The 26,223-nt window shown below is 40.7% G+C and overlaps 1 protein-coding gene and 1 long non-coding RNA gene across 2 annotated transcripts; both read left to right on the forward strand.

Moving 5' to 3' along the window:
- The first annotated feature begins 209 nt into the window (after window positions 1–209).
- LOC138037826 (uncharacterized) lies at window positions 210–1,582 on the forward strand. Its single transcript, XR_011130113.1, has 2 exons — window positions 210–412; window positions 1,339–1,582. It is a non-coding gene; the product is annotated as an uncharacterized lncRNA (long non-coding RNA).
- Window positions 1,583–11,297: 9,715 nt separating this feature from the next.
- On the forward strand, window positions 11,298–25,910 carry LOC138038961 (multivesicular body subunit 12B-like). Its single transcript, XM_068885074.1, has 9 exons — window positions 11,298–11,504; window positions 12,355–12,444; window positions 14,473–14,566; window positions 16,575–16,710; window positions 16,896–17,015; window positions 17,317–17,423; window positions 18,020–18,081; window positions 21,517–21,567; window positions 25,631–25,910. Exons 1-9 carry the CDS (start codon window positions 11,424–11,426, stop codon window positions 25,673–25,675), a joined length of 786 nt encoding a protein of 261 aa, XP_068741175.1. The 5' UTR covers window positions 11,298–11,423; the 3' UTR covers window positions 25,676–25,910.
- Window positions 25,911–26,223: the final 313 nt, after the last annotated feature.

Below are 26,223 nucleotides of genomic sequence, written 5' to 3' on the forward strand. Positions count from 1 at the left end.
ACGGTAAATTACTGTAAACTTGCCACGTTATTAAGCCATTGTTTTGGCTTTGTCAAATAAGAAATGATCTATCCAAATAAAATGTTTGCCCTGTAAAAATGGTCTATAGTAATCTTACTTTAGTTTCTATCACGTGAACTACTGCACAATTACGTCTGCAAAGAAAGGAATTGTTTACCATTATAAGTGGAACATCCTCGCTACAAGAAGGCCTTTTAATATAAATAATCCTACAAGCTGCATCAAGTTGAATGAGTCTTGATAGACGCTGAATAAGTAAATCCAGTGGATCACGAAAATTTCAAGAATGAAGTCAGAAAAGGTTGCTCTTCTCTTCATAACCGTTTTTGTCGTGTCTCTCGTGCACGAAGCTCATTGTATTGACTACGGCTATCCGCCAAAAAAGAAATCGGTAAGGCAATAATTACACTTGCTTAAAAGTTTTTTACTGTTGAAATTAGCTCAGTGCTGATCATGAAGGCCTCGGATTGAACCATGTTGAAGACTCTTTATTGTATGGACCTTTCAAGTTGTATGGGTCATTTTCAGAAAGTCTTCCATTTTGAATTGACTAAGTTTAAGTGCACTTCTTCGTCACCATAATTTCATAAGATAGACGGTCGGTGAACAGGGAACTTTGCTTGACTGTATGGACCAGTGTGAAAATAGCGTGTTTAAATGTGCTACGAACTTCCAAGCGGTGAACGCACAGTTGAGATGTCCACCGGTTAAGCAAGTCAATTGGGTTGCGAGCTTTGTCAAAAGCGATAGTTTTTAGTATTTATGATTTTGCATCAGACAATGGTTCTAAATGAGTAAAATGTCCATCAGATTGAGCTGCAAAAGTAAAGGGCCATCGTTTTTTGTCTACAATATAATTGTATGTTCAGGGGCACCCAGCGTCAATTTTCGGAAAATATCTGTTCGGAAGACGATTTGAGATCTAGAATTTTCGGAACATTTGTTGTAAATTTTCTTGCTTGCCTGCCTCACCTAGGATTTTCGAACATCTGAAAAATGGTATAATTGCCCATTTTTAACGGACTTTTACTCTAAAAAGGTCACCTAGAATTTTTGGGAGCCTTTTTTCTGGCTAAAATTTTCGAAAAGGCAAGTTTTGATCGCTATAATATTCGGATCACTAGACTTTCAGCTTGGAAATCCTAACAGATGAAAAATTTTTAGGGGATATGCCTATATCTACCGTTTAAATACTAAAATACGTTTGACAATGCTATGTTTAAGTGGTTTTGAACTATATTCTCGTTGGGTGCCCCTATATGTTCAGCCGCCGGTTTCAATCAATCATAGAGCTGATATATATGCTTGCTTTTGCAGAAAGCAGTGGTAGAGGAACGTCGCCGGAGTGTCTGCGCTGTGGCAAGGAACTTGGGCTGTGAATTGACCCATAAGAGGAACGAAGATACTAATTACGTGAACTGACACCACCAGACCGATCATCAGTTGACCATGAACCTGCAACGGATGAGAAAACGTGCAGTTTATAACGTAGCTTACAAACAAAACTATGTAAAGAATGCAGATCTCGAGAAATAAAAAAAATAATTTCAGTGTCGTTGAATATGGTGGAAGCAGAGGATTGCCGCATTCCTTGTTTAATTGCGTGTTTTTGTCCTTGCTTCAAAGAGGAATTGGAGGAACATTATGCAAAGTGGAAACTAGACTTTCCCCCGAAAAAAAACATTGCTTTAGAAATTAAATTTGCGCAGCCACATTCATTTGTAACTTCCCGCAGCGCTTACTGTTTGGTCGCGTTCTTCATTTGCTATGAAACCTTAAATCGTACTGTATCAAAGGTTGTCTTTATGGTTCAAATTTAAAATTCGATTACTGCAACACACGGGATGAAGCCACCCCCTCGCCTTACCTTGTTTCAGAAACCTGTATCAAATTTTTTGGGGGGCAAAAATATCACAATTAGTGGCCCTATAATAACCTTTCACTTTTTGTCAGCTCGTGTCAATAAACTCCTGTCGTTGTATGTTGCAAGTGAACGGATCGCAAAATGACACAAACGCATTACGTTCCTGAGATACTCTATAGTATTTAGGCCTGAATTTCTTTCTGTGAGGGCACGAAGCAGTGTGGGAAGAGAAATTATTAGGAGACGGAAAAGAAAAGCGGGATATCCAACGAGAAATAAAGAGAACAAACGTACCGCAACGTTAACAAGGCAGGTTTGTCACACCTAAAGAGGGAATTACGGGGAATAGATCTTTGGAATGGTTACAGAGGAGTGGGTTAAAGAGTGAAACGGAAGGTTTGATAATGGCGGCGCAAGAACCGGCAATAAGAACGAGAACATCAGAAAAGTTATTGACAAGGATGAGATTCTTTTGACAGTGCTCTAACAATGTGTGGTGAAAGAGACGAAACGGTTGCCCACGTTGTTTCGAAATCAGGTAACAAACTGGAGGCAGCCATTGTGGGTTGTCTGCAATTTATGCAAAAAAGCATCGTTAAAATTTGCAGTTACTGAAAAGTGGTTCGATCACAAAGTCGAAAAAGTGCTTAAAAGTGACGAGGTGAAGATCCATTGCGACAAAGTCTTGGAACAATCCAGACCGGACTCCGGTTGTGCTAAATAAAACCCGACGAGAATACACCAGGGTCAGGCTAGAAACAACAGGAGAAGATGGAAAAGTATAAAGAACTTAAATATGAGATCAAGACAATATGACAATCAAAAAGGGAGAGTCACTCCGGTTGTAATTGGAGCGCTTAGAACAGCGAGTAGGAGCTTTGACAATGCGATGGAAGTCCTGGAAATTAGTCAAAGTTTCCCGTTACATTACAGAAAGCTTGTTTCCTTGGGAACGCAAGAATTCTAAGAGGACCATCGCATCGATGGTGGGTTGAAATTGTCAATTGATTCTAATGCGGAATGGTAGCCGTAGGAACATCTTATCAAGGAATATTTGACTCAGTTTTGTTGCGGGCTTTCCAGAATGGTGTGCAGCCTCGGGATTTTATAATACGGTGGGCAACTTTTGCGGTGAATCTGCAAAATATCCACAAAGGATGGAAACTACTCACAAGCGAAGCAATAAGTTAAGACTTTTTATATAATTATCTTTTTAAGCCTTTTATCGGGATTCCCATACAAATCCTTGTATTTTTGTCTGCCATGTTGGCTTTCCCTACACTGAGCTTGGGGTACCCTGAATGCCAGAGGTTCTTTTCTCTCTTAGAGCGACGGATTTACGGCTCGCTACACTGTTGCTCTAAGAGAGAAAAAACCTTTGGCATCCAGGATAAGCTTAGGGCACCTGTGTTCTAATTAAGTTGCAAGATTTGAATTATCACCACTAGATCCACTTGTTGCCTGTCTACACTGAACTTTAATTGTTCTTTGTATAAATGAGGCCTGGGTCTGGGCTCAACTATAGTTTTGTTTTTACCGGTTGCAATGTACTCTTCGACACTGGTGGTCGAATATTGAATGAAATATTTCGATCTCACGTACCGTTTTAATAGGTATGCCTTTGTTTTCAATGCTTTTCATCATATTTTAACCAGAACGTTAGCGCATCGTTTCCGAGTCACGGTAATGGCTTTCTTCCACCAAAAGTAGAAGGAAAGGAACTTTACTTAATTTTCTAGGGATTCTAGCGCTGGAGCACTAATTGGGGACTGTGTAAACTGAAATTAACAATTGATGCAAATCAAGTGTTGGTTTTTGCCGGGGAGGGGAAAGCCGGAGTACCCGGAGAGAAACCTCTGGGAGCAGAGTAGAGAACCAGCAAACTCAACCCACATATGACGCCGAGTCTGGGAATCTAACCCGGGCCGCTTTGGTGGGAGGCGAATGCTAACCCCACTGCGCCATACCTGCATCCCAACCACACCACCAGTCACGTCATGAAGCGATTAGATGCAGCGCTTCACCCAAGCCAAACTCAACAGAAAAAAAAGGGTTCCAATGTGCACAAAGTTGATCATTTGTCATTTGTGGATCTTCGTAAAAAGGATGAAGCCGTGTTTACATCAGTTTTAATATGTAGATTTACAGCCTAAAAGCGGAGCTCCGTTTCTAGCCCCAGAAAGCAATATAGTGTATATGGAAATGATAATTATGCTTCTGTATAAAGTACAGTTAATCGTCATTAGTGTATACAGTTTATAGTGATCAAACACCCCTGAGCTGACAGCAGAAAACAAACAACCCTTGTAAACAATAACCAACAATATTAATCAACAACTAAAACTGAAATTAAATTAAACACACAGTAATCTCTTTCACAACATTTTCCGTTCGACTGATAATCTTTACACCCTCTGTCTTCAATTAAGAAAAACAGCAAAAATCTTTAATTATTATAAAAAGTCACTGAGCTTACGCGAAGTAATTCGCTTACTCGACTGCCATTTCACAGTCAAACAAAGCAGATCACGACTGAAGATACATTTCACACAAATGAAAATTTATTGCCCATAGGAAATAAATGGATTTATGCTGAGTGTGGTATGCTTGGTTAATTATTTCCCATGTGGCAGTTTGGGCATTTCTGTCATCCTGGATTTTCTGGGGATCATTCATCATTTGTACAAGCTAGGCGGAGGCTGATTCAACAGAGTCAAATCAACTTTCCCTCCCCACCCTCCCTATTTTTATTTTCTTGTGGGTGAGGTGTGTCCAATCACGTTTGCTAGGATCATGTCTTCTATATTTGGTTATTTCCTAGGTTGCTGATTTTCAATAAACGGCCTAGCCCATCAGGGCTTGGCCAAAATATCCCAAACAAATGTGGTATCAGTTTGTGTCTCAGCAAACGGAGCTCGTCCAGAGCAATGCCTTGCCAACAATATCAGTCAGACTGTATGGAGCATGAAGCATAAGAGCTTATATATCGAAAGGTATTAATGTAGTGTCGACAGTTGCCACAGTAATGATGAATTCAGTTCCACAATAAGCAATTGTAACCTGCTACAAAACCGCGTGACAAACAAGACAAACGATTGTTATATAAGTCAATCGCTATTGAAGATTTTGCCGAAAGTCCGCGCAGGTTCTAGTTTATCAAACCGCTTTCCGAAGTGTTATCTGGCCAAAAAGAACCTAAACTGTCTCAAATATCACGGCCACCCAACGAGCAAATTAAGCCAAAAGATTTCGAGAGACGTTTCTAGGCTGAGCCTCCTTGTAATGTATATAGAGTGTCTAAAGAGATGTTTTAATCACTGTCTCGTTGTGTTCCGTGAGGTTATTTAAGCTGTTTAGTCGCTCCATACACTACATTTTGGGCGACGAGGAATGTGTACGAACGCACACTGCAAGGTAGACAAAGTAAAGGAAGTCTACGTGAATCATGCCCACGTTTGGGAAGTTGGACGAGTACAACGAAACTGAAGATTGGCAACATTACATCGAGCGTGTAAACTATTTCTTCAAAGCGACTGAAATCACTATTGTTCAGCGGTTCAAGTTTAACACACGCTCTCAACAACCAGGTGAGACCATTGCAATGTTTTTAGCTGAATTAAGACACCTGTGTGAACACTGTGAATTTGGAATTACGTTGGATGAGATGCTTCGTGATCGACTGGTGTACATGTGTGGTGTTCGTAATATCAGAATACAGTGCCGATTATTAGCAGAACCCAAATTAACATTGAAGGGGGCAATTGATCTAGCTCTTGCCATTGAAGCAGCAGATAAGTATGCTTCAGAGATATAGAATGCAGACGGTCAGGGAGGGGATCCCTCTGTCAACAAAGTAGACGTCAAAGTTAATAAGGGAAGCGAAGTTAAGTGCTCTAGTTGTGGCGGCAACCACTATCCCAAAGGCTGTCATTCTAAAGATGCCAAATGCTATTGTTGTGGTAAAGTGGGCCATTTAGCTCGATTTTGCCCAGCTAAAAAGAAAGGGAAACAACCACAGCCAGTTAATGAGCAGAAATCAGGCAACTCCGAGCCTACCAATCTTCTTGAATATGCCATGCAAACACCAAGGGAGGAACAGGGTGTGGGTGCATATTCCTTGTTTATCTTTGGCAGTCAACGCCCATCACCCTACAAAGTACACCTAAGTGTTGCTGGGCAACCCCTGGAAATGGAAGTTGACACAGGGACCTCCTTGTCTGTGATTAGCGAGGGACAATATCACTACCTTTTTTCAGCAGGTCAAGCACCCCAACTTGTAGAGTCAGGAATGGTCCTTCGCACGTATACCGGGGAAGAAGTCAAACCTAAAGGGTCTTGTTCTGTGGATGTGTGTTATGACCGGGTTGAATACTCCCTCCCGCTTTTGGTTGTAAGCGGCAAGGGCCATGCTTTGCTAGGTAGGAACTGGCTCCAAAAAAATTACTGAGCTGAATTGGTCCATAATCAAACAACTTTCGTCACACAATAAGCGACTGAAAGAGATTTTGCAAAAACATGCTCAGCTGTTTGAGGAAGGACTTGGAACTCTACAAGGGACAGAGGCCAAAATACACGTTGACCGTGGGGTCAACGTGCATTTTGGCTACCCCTATCTTCCATAAAGCCAGACCAATACCGTATGCTCTGAGGGAGAAAATTGAACAAGACCTAGAAAGACTTTAAAGGGCAGGGACCATTGAACCAGTCCAATATTCCGAGTGCGCCATTCCGATTGTCCCTGTCATGAAAAGTGACGGCACTGTAAGAGTCTGCGGAGACTATAAGCTCACTGTTAATAAAGTGTCAAATTTGGATGGCTATCCTATTCCCAAGCTTGATGATCTGTATAAGAAATTCGTTGGAGGTCAAACCTTTACTGAGCTAGATTTAAGCCATGCCTATGAACAGATGCTTGTAGATGAGAACTCTAAGGAATTTTTAACGATTAACACACATAAGGGCTTATACAGGTATAACCGTCTCCCTTACGGGGTAGCCTCAGCACCTGGTATTTTCCAGAGAACTATGGAGGGTTTGCCTCAAGGAATCCTTTCAACGGGAGTTCTGTCAGATAACATCCTTATTACAGGCCCCAGTACTGAAGTGCACTTAGACAACATCGAGAAAGTTTTGAGACGCCTTTCGGAAGCTGGTCTACGACTCAAGGCAGTAAAGTGTCATTTCATTAAGCCAGTTATGGACTGCCAGGGGCACTGAGTTGATGCAGAAGGTTTTCATCCTGTTGAAGCAAAAGTGAAGGCCATTCAAGAGGCCCCAGCACTGAAAAACCCCAGGGAGCTGAAGTCGTTCCTTGGTATGCTTAACTTCTATGGGAAGTTCATGCCTAACCTGTCGTCTATTTTGGAACCACTACATAGTTTGCTGAGGAAAGATGTTGTTTGGAAGCGGGAGGTGGAACAGCAACAAGCATTTGATAAAGCCAAAAACCAGCTCCATTCATCAGACGTACTAGTAAATTATGATCCTGAGAAAGAGCTGGTGGTATCCTGTGATGCATCACCCTATGGCGTTGGCGCAGTTCATTCCCATGTTATGGAAGATGGATCCGAAAGACTTGTGGCATACGCCTCGCGTACACTCTCTACGGCAGAAAGGAACTACGGTCTCCTAGATAAAGAAGCACTAGCTGTAGTTTTTGCTGTGAAAAAGTTCCACCAATTTCTTTATGGTCGCCATTTTAAGATTTGCAGGGATCACAAACCACTTTTGGGGCTGCTGCACCCTGAAAAAGCCATGCCTTTAATGGCCTCAAGCAGGATGCAGAGGTGGGCATTGACTTTGCTAGCTTATGAGTATGAACTGCTGTATCGCCCAGGAAATAAGAATGGTAATGCGGATGGACTCAGTAGCCTGCCCGTTTTGGATGTCCCGGGGTCTACACCCGTCCCAGGGGACAAGGATGGCCTTCAGAAGTAGACGAAGGAGCCTTGCAGCCCTATTTTATTAAAAGCGAAGAATTGAGTGTACATGCTGGCTGCCTCTTATTGGGAGCTCGGGTCATAGTACACCCTCATGGGAGAGACGAGGTGTTGAACATATTACATGATACTCACCCGGGAATAGTCAAAATGAAGAGTTTAGCAAGGAGCTATGTATGGTGGCCCAAAATGGACACGAATTTAGAAGAGAAGGTGAAAAGTTGTGCTACCTGTCAGAGTCACCAAAAGACCCCTCCCTGTTCGCGAATGCACATAGATTATGCGGGACCTTTCATGGGAAAGATGTTCTTGCTGATCATTGACGCCTATTCCAAGTGGGTGGATATCCAATGTGTGAACTCTGCCACTTCCAGTGTGACCATAGACAAGATGAAATGAACTTTCGCTTCGCATGGTTTACCAGAGACTGTAGTGTCCGATGATGGATCCAATTTTGTGAGCAGTGAATTTAAGTCATTTTTGAAAAAAATGGGATCAAGCACATTACCTCAGCACCTTACCACCCTAGTACAAATGGTCTGGTTGAGCGAGTGGTACAGACCTTTAAGCAAGGGATGAAGAAACAAGGGGACGGTTCTGTTGACACCAAGTTGGCTGGTTTTCTTCTAAGCTACCAGATTACCCAGCAAAGCACCAGTGGTGAATTTCCAGCTCAGTTACGGTGGGGACGTAGTCTTAGGTCTCATCTCCATCTGCTGCGACCGGATGTAGCGACAAGGGTAGATTTGGCTCAGTCTAGACAAAAGAAGCAGCATGATCAGCATAGCCGAACGCGCGGAGTGAAGCTTGGTGATGGTGGGAGTGCCAGAAACTACTTCCGGGGTTCGAAGTGGGTCCATGGAACTCTCATCCAGTAAACCGGCTCTCTGTCTGCGCGAGTTGAACTAGAGGATGGAATGGTAGTTCGGAGACATCAGGACCAATTAATTTCTCGTACTACAGAGCCTCTTTGCCCCAGTCCAACAGCTTAAAGGGCAGGCCATAGCTACGTGGGAAGTGCTTTTCCGGAGGTTGTAGTACCCGATGTGAATAGCCCTGAAGTAACCTGTGGGGAGTTGGAGCCACCCACTACACCCGAAGACCCAAGCTTAGTCCCTGCCACCCCTGTGCGACGATATCCAGTAAGGGACGGAGGACCACCACAACGTTATTACTGATGGACCCTTCCTACACCCATGAACTTTTAGTTCAAGGCGGTATGCCACATATTGTTTAGGAACTTGAGTGGGAGGAATGTGCGGTCCTGGGAACTAGTTAGGGGTCACGTGACCAGTGTCGTGTTGTTCTGTTAGTCTGAACCATGTGCTAGTCGACTCGTTGTGTTCTGTGAGGTTATTTAAGCTGTTTAGTCGCTCGATACACTACAATCACCTAGAAGAATTTGATCTCTTCGCATATCTTAGCTGAAAATTGAAGTGCCGGAAAACTATAGGGAATGATCTCTTCATCTCAGAAATTTCTAGCTGAACGTTGCCTTCCAAGAACTTCCAACCGAACCATTTGCTCATCCGAAACTGCTAGGTGACCTTTTAAGTGCCAAAAATTGCAAAAGTACCGGCTTCCGAAAACGTAAAGGACTACTTTTCCCTGGTTGCGAATCTTTTAGGTGATCATTTTAGTAAAGAAAATCTGGAGCTGTCTGGCAACGTAGAACCGAAATTCTTAGAACAGTTTGACTATCTCGAACCCCGGGGGGGGGGGAGTACTCCCTTATAAGTGTTTAATGGGGACGTGCGGCCAGCCAGGGTATGTTTTTCGGGATTTTTGTCTTGAACAGGGTATCGAATTTATCATTTTTTGTCTTAATCAGGGTATCGATTTATCAATTTTTGTCTTAAACTGGGTTAAATGTCTTAAACGGGGTATCAAAAATCGGAATTCTGTCTTAAAATGGGTAGGAAAATCAGCGATATTTGTCTTAAACAGGGTCAGGGTATGAGGTGCCGCGCTGCACCTCCCCAACCAGGGATACATCGAGTACTCCCCCCCCCCCCCCCCTCTTCCGGGTCTCGAACACATATTTCAACGAAGAGTATCGTTGGGTGCCCCTGAGATATTGCTGACATGTGCATTAGTTGAAGATAAATGTACTGCAATTCATGGTCAATATAATTATAAATTTATACGGCGTCGAGAGTTCGGTTATAATATGTCTGACGAAATAGAAAATGATGACTGACAAGAAAACTCTCCAATGATGTCTGCTGTAAGCTTGAATAGCGAAGAGGTGTGTGATTGTTGAAATTTGTCTGAATCTCGGCGACCACGGAGTTGCAAACGTTTCCAGGCCTTCTTCATGCTTTTTTGAGGCAGCGAGGCATGCATTAATTAAGAAGGAAAACACCTGAGAGCTAACCGTTGTAAATAAGTGTTTTGTCTCCCGCCGTCTATTTCTCTCAAGCAGTTTTACGGTGTTCTTCCTTGAAATTCTCTTCTTCTCCTTCTTCGGCTTCTCTCGAGGCTTTCTTCCCTTAAATTTCTCAAATTTCGTCGCCTCTTCTCTCGCGCCCTTTACTGTTCTTTATCCCGTGTAAAAGTGACGAAGGCCAGTGGGATAAACGCGGGCTGCACAAAAGTTTCCAGCCAAGAAAATTCGGTCATCCGCACCTCAAAGGAACCTCAAAGCTGCATTTGCGAGATTCCCCTCCCTTCCCTTTCTTAGGACGGACGGACCCTCTGTCAATGACGTGACAACCAAACCAAGGTTGACCGTATTCCCATATGTCCTTTCGGAATTGCGCACGGAACTGGGACGAGCTTCAAATTTGAAACAATCGATAAATTGACACCATCACATAAACGATAACATTGAGATTGGCCATCTGTCCAAGTTTGATGGTTTTTGGTGGAACAGAGACCAAGTTACGGACTTAAAAACATCCTTAAAAATCCACACAAACGTCTCTAATTTTGAGACTGCGTTTGCCGACACCATATAAACTCTTTAAAATTTCTGTCAGATTTGGGACAACTGGAAAATCCTGTCGTGGACCTTCTATTTGGAAATAGGTGAGGTGAAAATCACTGTATTTGCCTGTTTTTATGAATATTACAGAAATCGTAAAAAAAGTTAAAAGTTTATGTGGTTTAAATGGGGGACACAGCCTCAAAATTAGAGATCTTTGTATGATTTTTGACGGTTTTAAGTTCGTAACTACGTCTCTGTTCGACCTAAAAGCATCAAACTTGGACAGATGGCCAAATCCTGTCCAGGGGCTGCTTTTACTTTTTTCTTTTTATTTGCTACCACAAGTCCTGGGACACAGTGTTCTGAAATAACGATAATAGTAAATTGAGAGCAAATTAACAATTAACGATAATCGTCAATTTAAGGTAGAGAACATGTTGTTCATGCCGGTTGATAAGTATGGGACTCTGCCCCAGGCCGCTCCGCTTACAAAGCGATGCCTCACTCGCCTCGCTTTTATGTGCTCGACCCAAGCTTCAACCGCGCGCCGCCATTTTTTCGGCACAACTTTCGGCATTTTGTATACAAAGTAAATTGTTTATATCTAACAAACGCTTATAGGGCTAGTTATTATTTACACTAATAGGAAATCTAGATTAAGCACTTGGAAATGCAGGCCTTTCCGTACCCTCCCATTACAGATATCAAAATTGTTTCTCAGAAGGATCGATGCCCTGCAAAATATTCCATGGTAAGTTAAAAACCCAGCCGTAAGCCAAGCAGACGTGTTTGCTACATTGTAGAGATAAGAATGATTCAATGGCGTGCTCTTGGTAGAACTCATGTACATGTACAATGTTATGTGAAATGTTTTCGTAGTTTTGGCATGTTTTGACATTTTTTGTATTAAATTGTTTAATTTAATATTGCCCTTAGCACTCTCAAGGCATCCAAAGTGTAGCTTTGAAATCCAAAGTTGTTGTCTTGCAAAAAAAGGATAACTAAATGCAAAAAAGGCAATTTCTTTGCTAATTAATCTTGTTGTTGTCTGTAATCAATATTTATTTGCCTATAATCAATAAACCAGAGGCTATTCTCAGGCTAAATGGAGCAAGCTGATTGGCTGGTTTTTAGTCAGGTTTTACAGTTGTGACCATCACCATGGAAAAGGTCTGGTTACATATTTTTTTCTCTCTCTCCTGGGAAATTCAAGCTGAGTAAAACACAAAAATGTTTTAAAAAAGCAGAATTTAATTCTTTTCATCACAACAGTATGTACAATAAAATAAATATTATCATAGCGAGCAGAATTTAGTTTTACATGAAAGAGGTTACCGTTTAAAGTTTGCTGATGGAAGGCTAAGATTATGAACATTCGCCAAGGGAAGTAGTGTCCGATTGCTCAAAGAAATGATGTCATAGGATAAACAACTTACTAACGATACTAACATACTAACAGGTCTCACTTGCTCAGGACTTGCTTGTTTTCGCACAGGTTGTACAGACTTCGCCACGCTCAGTCTGCCATGACCTCGGGCCAATATTCCCCAGTACAGCCCTCTTGCTTGGTCAGTAACAAGTTATTATTGTTTTACATGTAGATTACAAAGACAGTGCAAGGTCACGATGGACAGTTATTTGACAGCACTTGGAGGCACAAAGGAAAACGTTATCTTTGCTTTTCACGTGAGGTGTGTTAAGTTTATGTTAATTTTTTAATAAAATCATTAGGATTGTACGTGCACTCTCATTGGTCCGTAGTGTTAAGCCCATATGCCCCCCTGCTTTAAACCTTAATGAAACCCCTGAAACGTGATATTCTGTGGCATATACATTGTAAGTATAGGTAATCACATGATTTTGAGTGCAATTTGGAATAATTTTTTTCAAAGATGACCAAAATTGCATAAGCCTGCACATGTAGGGCCACAGGTCCCAAGCTCACTGTGAGGGAGTATTAGGATTTGTATGGGAAGACATGACCTGACTCTTTGATTGCGGCTTAGTAACGAGTTTTTCTTTGTTTGGCAACTTCGTCAGAGACTACGAAAACTCAACGGTCGCCCTTTTGTGTTGATTGTTAAAGAGGTTCTTTTCAATCGTTTTATCGATTTGTTTGGGACACTAACAGCCGCCTGACCTCGCTGGCAGGGCTTCAATTGCATGGCTAGTGGATTGAAATGAAAGAAAAACCTGCCCTTGGATTCTACGGTGGAATTTGAACATTGGGAATATTTTAACCAGGAATATTTGACTGAATTTGGTGGGCTCCTGAGAATTGAGTGTTCAGCCTTGGTACATGCATTTTACTATAACTATTGACAACCAAGGAATTGATAATGGCTCAATTCGTGTCAAATGTGGAAAAAAACCTCACAGGAAGGAAGAGACGCCCAGTGGCAATAAGGTTAGGCCTTTTAATGCAGAATCTTTTCGTAAAATTATCTTGTCAGATCTCAGGTCTTGTCTTCCCATGCAAATTCTTATATTCCCTCACACTGAGCTTGGGGCATCTGTGGTAGGGTGAGTGCAGTTTGTAGTCTTTGTAAAAATCTTTATTCCAAATTGCCAGAGAAAAGTCATGTGTGACCTTTTAATATTAATTATAATTGTGCATACATGAAAAACATTGAGATGGTGAAGCAGACAAAACGCTTGGGTATCACACATTCAGGGAAAAATTGCACCATCCAAGGCCAGGGCTCGACATTGCGACTCACTGGTCGCCAATGCGACCAAAAATCAAGCGTTGGCGACTAGATTTTTAGAGCTAGTCGCCAGTGGGCGACTAACCTTCACCTTTTTCCTTCATCCTTTTAACCTCAAAGGCAAATCAACCGTAGTTTTGGATAAAATGCACGATTTATGCGCACAGAAATAACAAAACAAACCCACGACTCTTCTGGCTCTTCCATCTCCATGTTTCATAATCGAGCGCCATGTTTGATTCAGCAGCTGGTATTGCGGGCGCACTAAACAACACGTGCAATCATTGAAGCGTGAAGGTTCACAACGAAGCCTTGGCTTTTTAGCGCTGAAAATATGGAAAACTGGTGATTGTTTATGTTCAGGTTCGTCTATTTATGTAAGCTATAGACTCGATGTTACATGGAAACTTAACAAAAGCGGAGGAAGCACAGGAAACGTGACTAAAGCTGCTTTCACATTGATTATTTACCTGGTAATGCGTAATGATATGTTTTACGAGCCCTGGCTTCCTTTTAAGTTTTAGTATCTCAGTCTTAGAAGCTTAAGTGTACCTAAACTTAGGACTATGAAGAAGATTGCATGTGTACATGATCATCAGAAAAATGAAGAAAAAAATATCAGTGAAAAAAATGGCGACTAAAAGTTAAGATCTGGCGACCAAAATTTTTGGATCAGCCGCCAATTGGTGCCTTACTAAAAATGTTAATTTCGAGCCCTGAAGGCGCACGCTTGATTTGATTGGTTCTGACCAAATGCTGTTGTTTATTGGCCAATCAATCCAGAATTTCGATGGGTAATTTGCAGTGGTATTACACAATGTACACTTTTTGCAGTCTCTTACACTTGAACTGCACTGTTCTCAGCCAATTAAAATCGAGTAATTTTTCATGTGTATTATTATACCAGTTACAGTCTCTACTAAGGATTACTCTAACACTAAGATTCATTACAACAACACCTTGGAGGTAAAAAAAAGGCATAATTCTTTCTTAACATTATTTTCTTTGTAGGTTGGACAGAATGTTATTGAAGACATAACAATCATTGGTGAAGATGACAATGTGGTATCAGGATTCACAGCAATAACTAAAGCCCATGATGATGGTGTGTGATACATGTAGTATGCCTTGATACTTGTTGTGGAGATATTTATATTTTGATCATTGTTGTCAATAGACAGGCAACTTACAGTATAGGGAGAGCAGTGTGTATCAGTAGAATTGACATGTATACAAAGAAATGTTGTACAAGAGCAAGGGCCGGTACATGTACGTGTAATATACTTCAACATGCAGAACTCTTTATTCCATACATTTCTAGCAGGTGTTGCTAAAATTATGACCCTATGACCCTATGACCCTAAGACCCTGAAAAAAAAAAAAGGAACCCAAAACCCTCAATTTGGCTGACACTAGGCGTAAATCAAGTGAAGCTATGATCCTCGCAGTTATGAACGCAATTTTTCAAATTGCGTAGAAAAGCCTGAAAATTTCAGGACTTCAACGGGGTTTGAACCCGTGACCTCACGATACCGGTGCCATGCTCTAACCAACTGAGCTATGATCGAAGCCACTGACTTTGGGAGCTGGTCATTTGTGGGTTCTAATGTTCCTGTAAGGAATGAATCCATGATGAAATGATATATGAAATGGATCATAAATGTATATGAATTGCAGATATGAAATCAAGTGGATCCTCGCAGTTATGAACACAATTTTTTGCAATTGCGTAGAGAAGCCTGACAAATTCAAGACTTCAAAGGGGCTTTGAACCCGTGACCTCGCAATACCGGTGCAACGCTCTAACCAACAGAGCTATGAAGCCACTGATGTTAGGAGCTGGTCATTTGTGGGTTCTAATGTTCTAATGTTGTAATAGCTTCACTTGATTTCATATCTGCAGTTCTTATATGATCCATTTCATATAATTACATGTATTCTTTCATCACTAGGCCTAAAGTGAAGTTTAAGTCCTTCCTCCGCAATAACTTGTTTCAAAGGAAAAGCTGGGTGATCTACCATCTTTAACTGAGTAACCATGCTCCACGTGTGGCCGGACATCATTTCCTGTCGGATGTATAATTGGCCCTGTGACACTCAAGGCCTAAAAAACAACTTTAGTCCTAGGGATAGTCAAATTGAGGGTTTTCAGTTCCTTTTTTCAAGTTTTCAGGGTGATAGGGTCTTCGTTTTTGAGACGCCTTATTTGTAGGTGATGGAGAACTTGTAACAAGGACTAAATGATAAAAAAATGTCTAAGAAAATAGCAGAACATGTCAGTGTAACTCCAAGGTGTAAAGCAGGACATACATGTACTTGCAAATAAAAACAAAATTGATTGATCAATGTTCTTACTTGTTATTGTAGTATCCAATTTTCAGTCACTTGACAAAAGTGGGAGTGCATGGGTTGTCACGTACAGCTGCTGTATATGTACTGTTTTTTTCTGAAGTAATTCTCCGCAGGCCAGAATCCTAAATTCTCAAATCTGATAGGCTTAGTTAGCATGCTTGTAACCGGTCGAGCTTTTTGTGATACGAATCACAACCTGAACTTTTTCTGTGCTAATCACGGCAAAATGTTACGAAAGTTTGTAAACAAAGGAAACAGTTACTCATAAACAACTTCCCAAAATGAAAAGAAAATGGATTTAGATGAGAGTGTATGAAGGCCGGGCAGTTGTTGAAAAGCTGATTAACTTAATCCAGAATTAGTGTAAACCTTTTGATTAAAGTTTTTTTTGCTTATTTTCGTTTTTCAAGATCGACATCTACTAATGTAAATTTTATTGGAATATCAGCGTCGAACAGCATTTAGGAGTAGAGAAATAAACTTCTTGGTTAATTTTTAATGCAGGATTAGCGAAACAAGGATTTTAAAGCATACCAGTGGCTTTCAAGCTTTCAAACAAGCAGAAAAAAAAGTTATCTACCCACCCGGATGGGAGTGGTTTTTTTTTTTTCATAACAAACCTCCCTCCCAATAAATAACATTATAACACTTGTTTCTCTGAAAGAATAAAGAAAATTATGGTAGCTGATAAATAAATTATCAGGTGGATGCTAGTGACATTGCTAAATTGTATACTCCTAAAATTCTGTAATCTGTTTCAGATGATAAAGCCCTGAGAAAACATCTTCTTTGCCTGAAAATCCAGTCAAGGAACAATGCTGTGAATGCTGTTTATGACATTGTGTTGATAAACAAGAACAAAGGAGAGACGGTCCCCCCTGGCTTTCATTTCATTTCGTAAGTGACTGCATGGAGTTGTAAGCTTACTGCCGGTGTTTGTGCAACTCCTTTCCCATTAGCTAGTACCACAGTGATGTGTCTCCCTTTTGTCCCTTGACATCTACGTGGAAAAAAAAATCGTTACCGTTTTATAATTGTCTGTTTACAAAACAATAAGTCGTGATTCATTCTTTCTTTTTCAGGAATGAGGTCAATAACCTGTCCTTTTGTTACAAAGTGGCACCCATTTTTAGAGCTCAACCCACACCTGCTAAGGCAGGGCAGACCCAAATGCCCTCAAGTGCTCCAACTGGACAGCAATGGTATATATATATAATTATCGTCGTACGAAATAACAAAAATCAATGATAATAATAACTTACTAATTGAGGAAATTGCATCCTCTTTTAGTCTACATGTACACTGTAGCTTCAACCACAAATTTGTTGAGGAGTGGCCTTTTTCAGCAAGTGAACCTACACTATAATTTGAAGACCAAAAACGTGATGTCCTAGCTTTTATTTATGTCATCATGTTAACCTTTTATTAAGACCTACATTGTAGTAAACGCAATGAATGTGAAATTGATCTTTGACAGTTTTTTTGGTACTTTTTGGATTGCAGGTATGGACAGTTACCAACACCAGCTGGACCCTGGCAACAGCCCCAGCAGCAGGCTCCATATTCTTCACATTCACTGATAAACCTTGGTAAACCTAGGGCAAGTTCAGGTACTTTTATGTTGTGTTTGTAAATGTTCAAGTCACGCATGGGCCTTGTGGAAATTTTTTGTTACATGTATCTACCTTGAAAACACCCCCATTGAATACCGCTGGTTCATATGCTGCAGCTGTGGTGCATAGGCCTGTGTGAAAATAACTTTGTTTTCTTTACACATGAAAAGATCACTGTTGCTATGGTTACATAATAAAACGTGCCGTTCTACGTTAGGACCACAAATATGTTAACTTAAAGTGAAATGGTTTGGTATTTCATTGGTGTTTGAATAAGAAACTGCAAATTACATGACTGCTTGGAGGTACGAAATATCCCTTCTTGTGTTGAAAAAATTTCCCGAGTGAGTGCATCGAACTATTGAAATATTTCCAACACTTGACGAGAAGCTTCCTATCTCTGCATGGCCATGTAATATTCTCTATATCATTCGTTATGTCATAAGTGAGAGTTTTGCTGACTGTTTGTAATTCCGTCATCTTACGTTACTTTACAATTAATTTGAATTACTTATTTTATTCTTCAGTGTGCTGCATGCCAGTTTTACGTAACTTAGTGATTTTGTTAATTGTACATGTACTTTTGTCCACAGCTATTGAAGGCCTTCCTTTTGAAGTTAATTCTAAGTTTGAAATTTTATGGAAAAAGTCAGGGGTGAGTTCCAGTAATACCATTTTCAAAATTTAACATTAATTTTAGCCAAGAAATGTTAAAGAAAGTGTTGACGAACACCGTCAGGGTTCTCCCTAGTTTTCAGCGCAACAGGTATGGCACCTTTTCAAACCAGTAAAGCAATTGGTTAATGTTGGACGTTCTGCAAAGGATAAGCGACTTCTGAGTGTTTGCAGGCGGTAATAAGTGCTCTTACAAGTGGTAAATTTTACCGGTTACCGCCTGATAAGGAGAACTCTGATTACACCTATTATTTACTGGATGCCAGTACTATTCATTTATTAGGATGATGGGGAAAAGATACATGTGTTGCTAAACCTTTCCACTGTTCCCCTGCTGTATGAACACAAAAGGGGTCCGTAGACGAACTTGTCCTTAGCAGCTTTGAAATGACTGTGGTGACTCCAGTCTCAAAAAATCAAATTTTCAACTCAATTCAACCAAAGTTCATCTGCTCTAGTACTTGAGCCTTTGGTTAAACCCTGTACGGTTTTTCTGATTGTACGCCGATCATTTCAATAACCTACAGACGCAACTTCGCTTACTGGTGCCTTGGGATCTGGATTTTACCATTTAATTATTACGTAAAATTGTGGCATTCATTGAAGTTGTTTTGTTTTGCTGTATCGTTGATATTTGCCTCAGGGGCTCTTGAAAACCCTTATGGGGTGTGGTCACTTTAATTAGTTTTTACTATTATGATTATTATTATTGTCAGAACCTTCATCATAATCATCATCATCATCATCATCATCATCTATGTCAGAATGTTATGCAGCATCTCCAGCACATTGATTTTATTATCAAGTTACATGTAAATTAAAAATTCTAGGCAAGAAATCGCGTCCTTTTGTAGTGAAGTTCGTCATTACATGGTTTCCCTGTCGGGGTTTTCTTTCATTATCGAAACCAGTTTTGGGGTGCAGGGATGGCGCAATGGCGAGAACACTCGCCTCCCACCAATGTGGCCCGGGTCCGATTCCACATATTCGTCATATGTGGGTTGAGTTTGTTGGTTCTCTACTCTGGAACGAGTGGTTTTCTTCGGGTACTCCGGTTTCCCCTCTCCTCAAAAACCAACATTTGACTTGATATATATAATTTATATAATAATTATAATTATTTATTATGTGGCTTGTGTTTGTAGCCGATATAACGCGCACTCTGATTGGCTAATTGTGACTGAATTGTAAGGCATTATTTTCCCGTAATGCCCACGGGCCGATTACGGGCTTGCAAAAACAAAGCAAAAGGTAATTAAAAAGCCATATAATAAACTACTTACTAACCGAGCTAGCTCGAGCCGTACTGGGGAATGTTGGCCCTCGGTCGTTTTTGTACGGACCTCGCTGCGCTCGGTTAGTAAGAAGTTAATAATATAATAATTATATAATATAATTTTATATAATAATATACAAGATATATAATTGTGATATATAATTTTGCGTAGAGCGTATTTCTTAGAGCGCTCAACTCAATCGATTGAGGAGCAATAACTATGACTTCACAGAAGTTTAGGTTTCACGAGTAACCATCGTTTTAATGCTACAAAACTGTTTCGTATGGTACAAGTACCATACTCATCAGGCAATTTTAACGACTGAACTGTTGAAATTGGAAAACTGGCAGTTAAATACGGAAATTTGAATGGTTGCTATAGACTAAATGCGTTACATTTAAGGAGCTGCTAGGTATAAACAAAACATGATATAAGGGGATTATATGTCGGTATTTTAAATTTACGTTACTCTAAAGTTCCGGAGTACATATCGGTTTCTGTGGGGGCATCAACTTGCTACATGTAATTCGTTTCTTCTGTTAAGGCTACACAGTTCTTTCTTACATATGATTACGAACTTTTCATTCAGACAAAGACTACATTTCTTGCTAATGTTGCTGTAGGGTCTACACTTTTAAAGTATTTTCCATTTAATTTGAAACGGTTTCTTTGCGTCTTGTAAGTTCCAAACATGTTTGGAAACTTGCTCAAGAAAATTCCACTCAGCTTGAGGTTGAGATTGCCCATAGCATTCAATTATTTTTCATTCCACCTTGATTAACAGAGCACAGTTGAGCAAACATGGTCTATACCAACTTGCTCAAGAGAATTCCACTCAGCTCTAGGTTCGCATTGCCCATAGCATTCAATTATTTTTCCTTCCTCCTTGATTATCAGAGCACAATTGAGCAGACATGGTCTATACCAACTTGCTCAAGAAAATTCAACTCAGCTTGAGGTTTGCAGTGTCCATAGCATTCAATTATTTTTCATTCCACCGTGATTATCATCAGGGCACAATTGAACAGACATTGCCTATACCAACTTGCTCAAGAAAATTCCACTCAGCTTGAGGTTGAGATTGAGATTGCCCATAGCATTCAATTATTTTTCATTCCACCTTGATTAACAGAGCACAGTTGAGCAGACATGGTCCATACCAACTTGCTCAAGAGAATTCCAATTGAGTGTGGAAATAGCGATAGGGAACTATTAACTGATCCATTTTGAATGAAAAACATATTATGCCGTGAGTGGGAATCGAACCCGCATCCCCCTGGTTTCTAGTCGGGTGTGCTAACCACTACACCATCACGACAACCCTGCTGGCAACAGAGCAATCAGTGAGGTTATTAGTAAGCCACGGGGTTCCCCGGCGCTTAAGAACAGGACGTCATCGGATCATCCGAGGATGATTCATAGGCTACCAGCTAATAACAAATTATATATTCAGTTTTACAGTGTCCCCAATAATGCTCCAGCGCCAAAACGACTAGACACTTAACTTTCCTTTCCTTTCCCTTTTTTTTAATTTATCACAAGAGCCATCTCCCCAATAAGTTCAATTCAGACTCTTCGTACATGTGTTTGGTTTTTCCCCTGGAGGGAAGTTATCTAAGCTACGAGCCTAGAAGGCCTATCAGGCCGGCGCTTATCTCCGGTTGCTACAGCATGAAGTGACTAGGAGTATTTCTACTCCCCCCTGGATGGGATGCCAGTCCATCGCAGGGTTACCCCCGACATTAAATGCGCCGGTACCCATTTATACACCTGGGTGGAGAGAGGCACCGTGAGAGTAAAATGTCTTGCCCAAGAACACAACACAATCCGGACCACTCGATCGGGAGTCGAGCGCACTAACCATGAGGCCACCGCGCCACCCATGAGTCGTTTATGTAGTAATAATTAAAAAACAAAAAACAAACAAACAAAGAAGAAGGAATAAAAGCAGAATGCACAGCAACAGAAAGCGTTACAGCCCTCGTAGCTGGTACAGTCTATCGCCACCTGTTATTAAAATAATCATACATGTACCTCTCGGTTGCCTCTCCCGTAACCTCCGGCGTACGGTGGTTACTGCGTGTATCTGAGAAAGTGAGTAATCTTCAAACTAACGTAGGTTTTGTTGTTTTCTTTAGCCTACGTTGCCGAATATGCAAAGTTTATCAGTTAGTGACATTAACTCCAAGGTACGTCCAGTTGTTTGTGGACCTTAGTGTTGTGGGAAATCCGAACATGTACGCGAAGCAGTGTGGCCCAGTGGAGGCAGTGTGGCCCAGTGGTTAGGACGCTTGCCTTGAGATCCGGAGATCCCGGGTTCAAGACCCCCTCTAACCACTCGTTGAATTTGATCCTGGTACTCCCTGGTTCAACTTCCCAGCTGCACTTGTAAATAGCCAACTGGTTTGCCTCCGGCCAGTTGGGATTCTTAACAGTTGTTGTTGTTGTTGTTCTGTTCTGTCGTTTCGTTGTGTTTCATTGGCCCTGAAAAGCCCTTATGGGGAGCGGTCAATTAAGTATGTATTGTACAATATATCAACGACTATCGTTAGGAGTCAGAATATGCAAATTTGTCACTCACTCAGATGTAAACTATTCGATAAGTCAACGACCAATATCGATTTTTTCAAGACATGCCAATTTGTCTCTCAGTTGAATTCAAATCGATATGGCAACGATCAATATCGCTTTTCCGACGTTTCACTTTCCTAAGTAATGCCGCAACGTAATAGGTTGAAATATTCTTCGACTTTTCTTCGTTTGTTCCGGCTGGATTGATAGTCGTTGCAGTTAGCTCGTGTTACCGAGCCATTGTTCAATGGACACTGTGCTGTGTGTGTTAAAAATGAATGCGAAGAGACACTCGTATTAACAAAGGAGCACGCCGTGAGATTGCCGTGGACAGTGACAACTGTGTTCACCTAAAGCAAACTACTGCTCGTTTAGTTTATTATTATTTCATCATTCTGTTGGTTATATTCAATACCTATAAGGTATACTTGTAACACATTTAAAAACTAAAGGTGCTTAAATGTAAAAGACGGGGTTAAAAGCTCTGGATAGTTGTGTTTACATAGTTGAGAAATAACCAGTTGTTTTCGGTATCACCTTGTTGTAGTTAAACAGTGTAGCTAAAGGGGAACAGCTATTTTTAGAGTTATTTTCATAGAGTTACGTCGTAGAGTTAGAGTTAAGTTTCCAAAATCCTGAATTCAATATTTTGGAAACCAAAATCCTGAAATCAAGATTTTGGAAGCCAACATTCATAAAAACTAACCTTACAAAGTACGCCTAAAAGCTTTTGTTTAGGCCTAATTAGGCATAAGGTTAGTTTTTATGCATGTTTAAGATACTTTTTGTATTTCTGGATTCAGGATTTAGGCCTTCCAAAGTCTTGAATTTCCAAAATCTTGAATTCAGGATGTTGGCTTCCAAAATCTTGAATTCAGGATATTGGAAACTTAACTCTAACTCTAATGTCATAACTCTGAAAATAACTCTATTGCTAGTCAACCTCTAACTAAAGCATTCCTTTACGATAAGAATCAAACACGAATTGACCTCTTTAGATTGCATGTTTTCCCATTGGAGACCACGTGATGTTCTCGAGGGAATTCTCCTTTTGTTTTTTCATAAGTTATTCGTAAATGAGCGCGTGCATAAGACGACAGTTGAAAGAAACTGTTCTCTAGAGTAAAATCACGTGGTCTGAAATAAGGAAAACAAAACGTACAGGCTGAAGAGGTCAATTTCTTTTTTCCTAGCGAAATGTTTACCCTCTGGTACTTTCATGAATAGGCTTTTAACAACCTCCAAAAAGTCAAAAAGAGCCGAAAACACCGGTTGGCAATTATCTTCACCTGGCTCATTTGCATCTGTAAAATACAACTAAATACAGCATGTTTCATGATCCGTTCCAAATTTCGTGAAAGGTTGAAAAGTTTTGGAAACAATCTTTGTTTTTACTTATCGCAAACTGAGGCATTCGTAGCTTTTAACAGAGTTGAGGACCCTTCAGGTATTTGAAAATGACCTGGTGTAGCCTGCCAAAGATAACGCATTCTTTTCAGATAAAAATCAAACACGAAGTCAGTCATTGATTCCTAACAAGATCAGAAAGCAACTGATGGCAACAGAACTCCCATTTTGTAAGCAATGTATCCACGACTTCTTCACAGTTCTCATTTGATTTCCGTGTGTTACGGTGGAGTTGTGTACGATGTATAGGAGGTTTTCACGTGACGTCATCGCCGCCATGCTGGTGGACGAAAACAAAAGATCTCTCATTAGCTTCTTTTGTTCGTCCACCAGAAGTCGTACATTTCTCTATTGTTATTGGTGTCCCTAGAGGTTGGTTGAAAACGTCCTATACCGTGTATGATAGCGCAGAAGGCGCGCGCGGAGCACCATTGTTTAGAAGATGTAGTAAAGGTTTGGGTAATGGCGTCATTGTACCACCGTCCTTCCGTCCGAACGTTCAACTTTTCAGAAATCCTTTTTTTTTTTTTTTTTTTTCGGAAAATTGCATTTTCTGGCGATTTTGCAGCGGGAAGTTGCATGGCCAGCGTACTGCATGTGACACCGCGTTTTACTAAAACAAGCAAGAATTTTGAGGAAAACCCAAAATAAAAAACAAGCCTTTTTTTTTTTTAAATATGTACATGTAGTACAACGAGGAAAGAAGAGGAAGGGAGAGAGAGAGGGAGAGAAGTGAGAGAGAGAGAGAGAGACCCCGAATAACAAGACTAAATTTTATTGACGAACAGCGGAAGAAAGAACAAACACGCGAGGAGAAAACAGGCTAAATAATGCTGACGAAAAATGGCGAAAAGCGCCAGAAAGAGCACGGGAAAATAGACTTAGCTATAATAATGAGCAGGCTAGACTGGTCGTACGGTTAGCAGACTGGATATAAAAATATCTCAAAGCAAAACATAAGTAAATAAATGAATAAATAATCGAGGAGCTGGACTCTTAGGCTTGCCTAAATACAAAGTATATATATTATACCATACACAATGCACTACGATTTCAGGGTTCTTGAAGGTCCACATTCACCCCAAAGTCATTGCGGTCGTTTGTTTTTGTTTTCAAATGAGTACTTGTCCAAATGCGTGATCTGATTGGCTAAATGCACTCAGGCTAATCACGCGGGAAACAAGCCGCCGCAGCCCGAACTTCTGGACTAGTCAATCTTGTTTTCTCTCGTCAAACCGGTTTTCCAGTGCGAGCGTCCGTTTATTGACAAAACCGATGGTTATAATTGAGCCCGCTGTACCATGAAAAACCAAGATGGCGGCGAGATCTGGCATATTAGGCTTGGGTTCGAGACTGTATCCTGGCAACATGCAGCACATATTCAATAAAGATCTTACTCGATTAACGCAGAGCCTTTCTCGAGAACGCCAAAATCGAGCAAGCAAAAGAAAGGCTCTGTTAGCAAGGTCGACCCCATCTTACTTTTGGGTAAATGTAATTTTAGTGACCCCAACTTAGTCGCTTTCTGTTTATTCATAAACCTTACATAAAGCCTTTTAATTGTAATTTCAAAACAGCCATTAAATCAACAGCGCTACAGTTCTTTTTGTAACAACTTTTTTTTTACAGCGAATCTAGCCAAAATTTTCTTACCCCCAAAATCCCGACAGTGTGCGACCCCATTGTAGTAACTCTGTTGAAAATGCAATCCCCGTTATAGTCAATCCATTCCTGAAAATGCAACCCCATCCAGCGGTACATCCCCACTAGCCCATTAATAGGAAGTACCCCTCCGAGAGATAGACATTCATTTCTGAAGGTAACAACGGTTTGGTGTTTGGCCATAGATCTTTGCACCAGTCAGGTGAAAACACCGATTTCAAAACGGTTTCGGTGATTGAGTTGAGTACGTCGATCCGCTTTAATACTTTCAAAATTTGGCATTTTGGACAGCTTCCGTAGCTCGTTATCCTAGTGACAATTGGCTGTAGCATAAAGCAAAATATATGTCTTCGAGTCCACTCTCACGTTTCTGAATATTTTCTTTGTTTTTCTTTGTTTCCTAAATAACAAATACGTTTATCTTCTTGTAATTTCATCGCAAAGGGAAAGGTGATTTTGGTGGATGCTACTTGTAGTGTTATATGTTTCAGTATGCGGCATAACATGCAGGCTTCAAGAACAGCAGCGAGCAATGACGGAGATGAATGCGCGTTTCCGTCGAGTTTTGCTCTGATGAGTGATGTTTGTTTTCTTTACTTTTTTTTCTCATAGTATGATTACGCCTTTAGCATTGAGCAAGGAGTGACATCCAGATGACTGAGACAGAAGAGTTGTTAATACAGTATTAATCCATTTCAGAAACCCATAAGGATGGGTTTCTGTCCATATCCATGTCAAAATAAATAGTTGTGGTTACACACACCTTGGGTTTGGGGCGCTCCGGTGGGTCAATGGCTTGGGTTTGGTTCAGCTCAGGTTTCATGTTAACCTTGGGGATGCGGTTACACAGTAAAAGACTCCCCTCACGGTAAAATAAAAGGTATAACCAATGCAATTTTGGATCTTCGTGTATTAGCTACGTTCTGCTTTATGATTGGCCAAGCCACCTCAGGGAGCAAGTAAACCGTACTTTTCCTTTCAGGGACTGTCAGAGGAAGTTCTTTTGTTCTTTTTGATGTATCCATGTAAAGAACCCTAGGGGCAGTTTCGGTCTAGGGAATACACACAAAAACGTCCTTGGCCATGGGCAAAGTTTATTTACCTATGGATAAAAGGACCGCTGTAACCACAACTAATATTGTGTAATTCACTGCACACACCGTATTGAATGGTTTAACATGTAATACGCATGGATATTTGCTAGT

This window comes from Montipora capricornis, chromosome 2 (genome assembly GCF_036669925.1).
Source record: "Montipora capricornis isolate CH-2021 chromosome 2, ASM3666992v2, whole genome shotgun sequence".
Classification (NCBI taxonomy): Eukaryota; Metazoa; Cnidaria; class Anthozoa; order Scleractinia; family Acroporidae; genus Montipora; species Montipora capricornis.

What these genes read in the sequence shown, in the direction of transcription:
- LOC138038961 (XM_068885074.1), top strand. Translation starts at nt 11,424, where the DNA reads ATGCAGGCCTTTCCGTACCCTCCCATTACAGATATCAAAATTGTTTCT. An exon ending in GCCCTGCAAAATATTCCATG is followed by an intron (nt 11,505 to 12,354) that starts GTAAGTTAAAAA and finishes TTTTACATGTAG; the next exon opens with ATTACAAAGACAGTGCAAGG. An exon ending in TAAACCTAGGGCAAGTTCAG is followed by an intron (nt 17,424 to 18,019) that starts GTACTTTTATGT and finishes TTTTGTCCACAG; the next exon opens with CTATTGAAGGCCTTCCTTTT.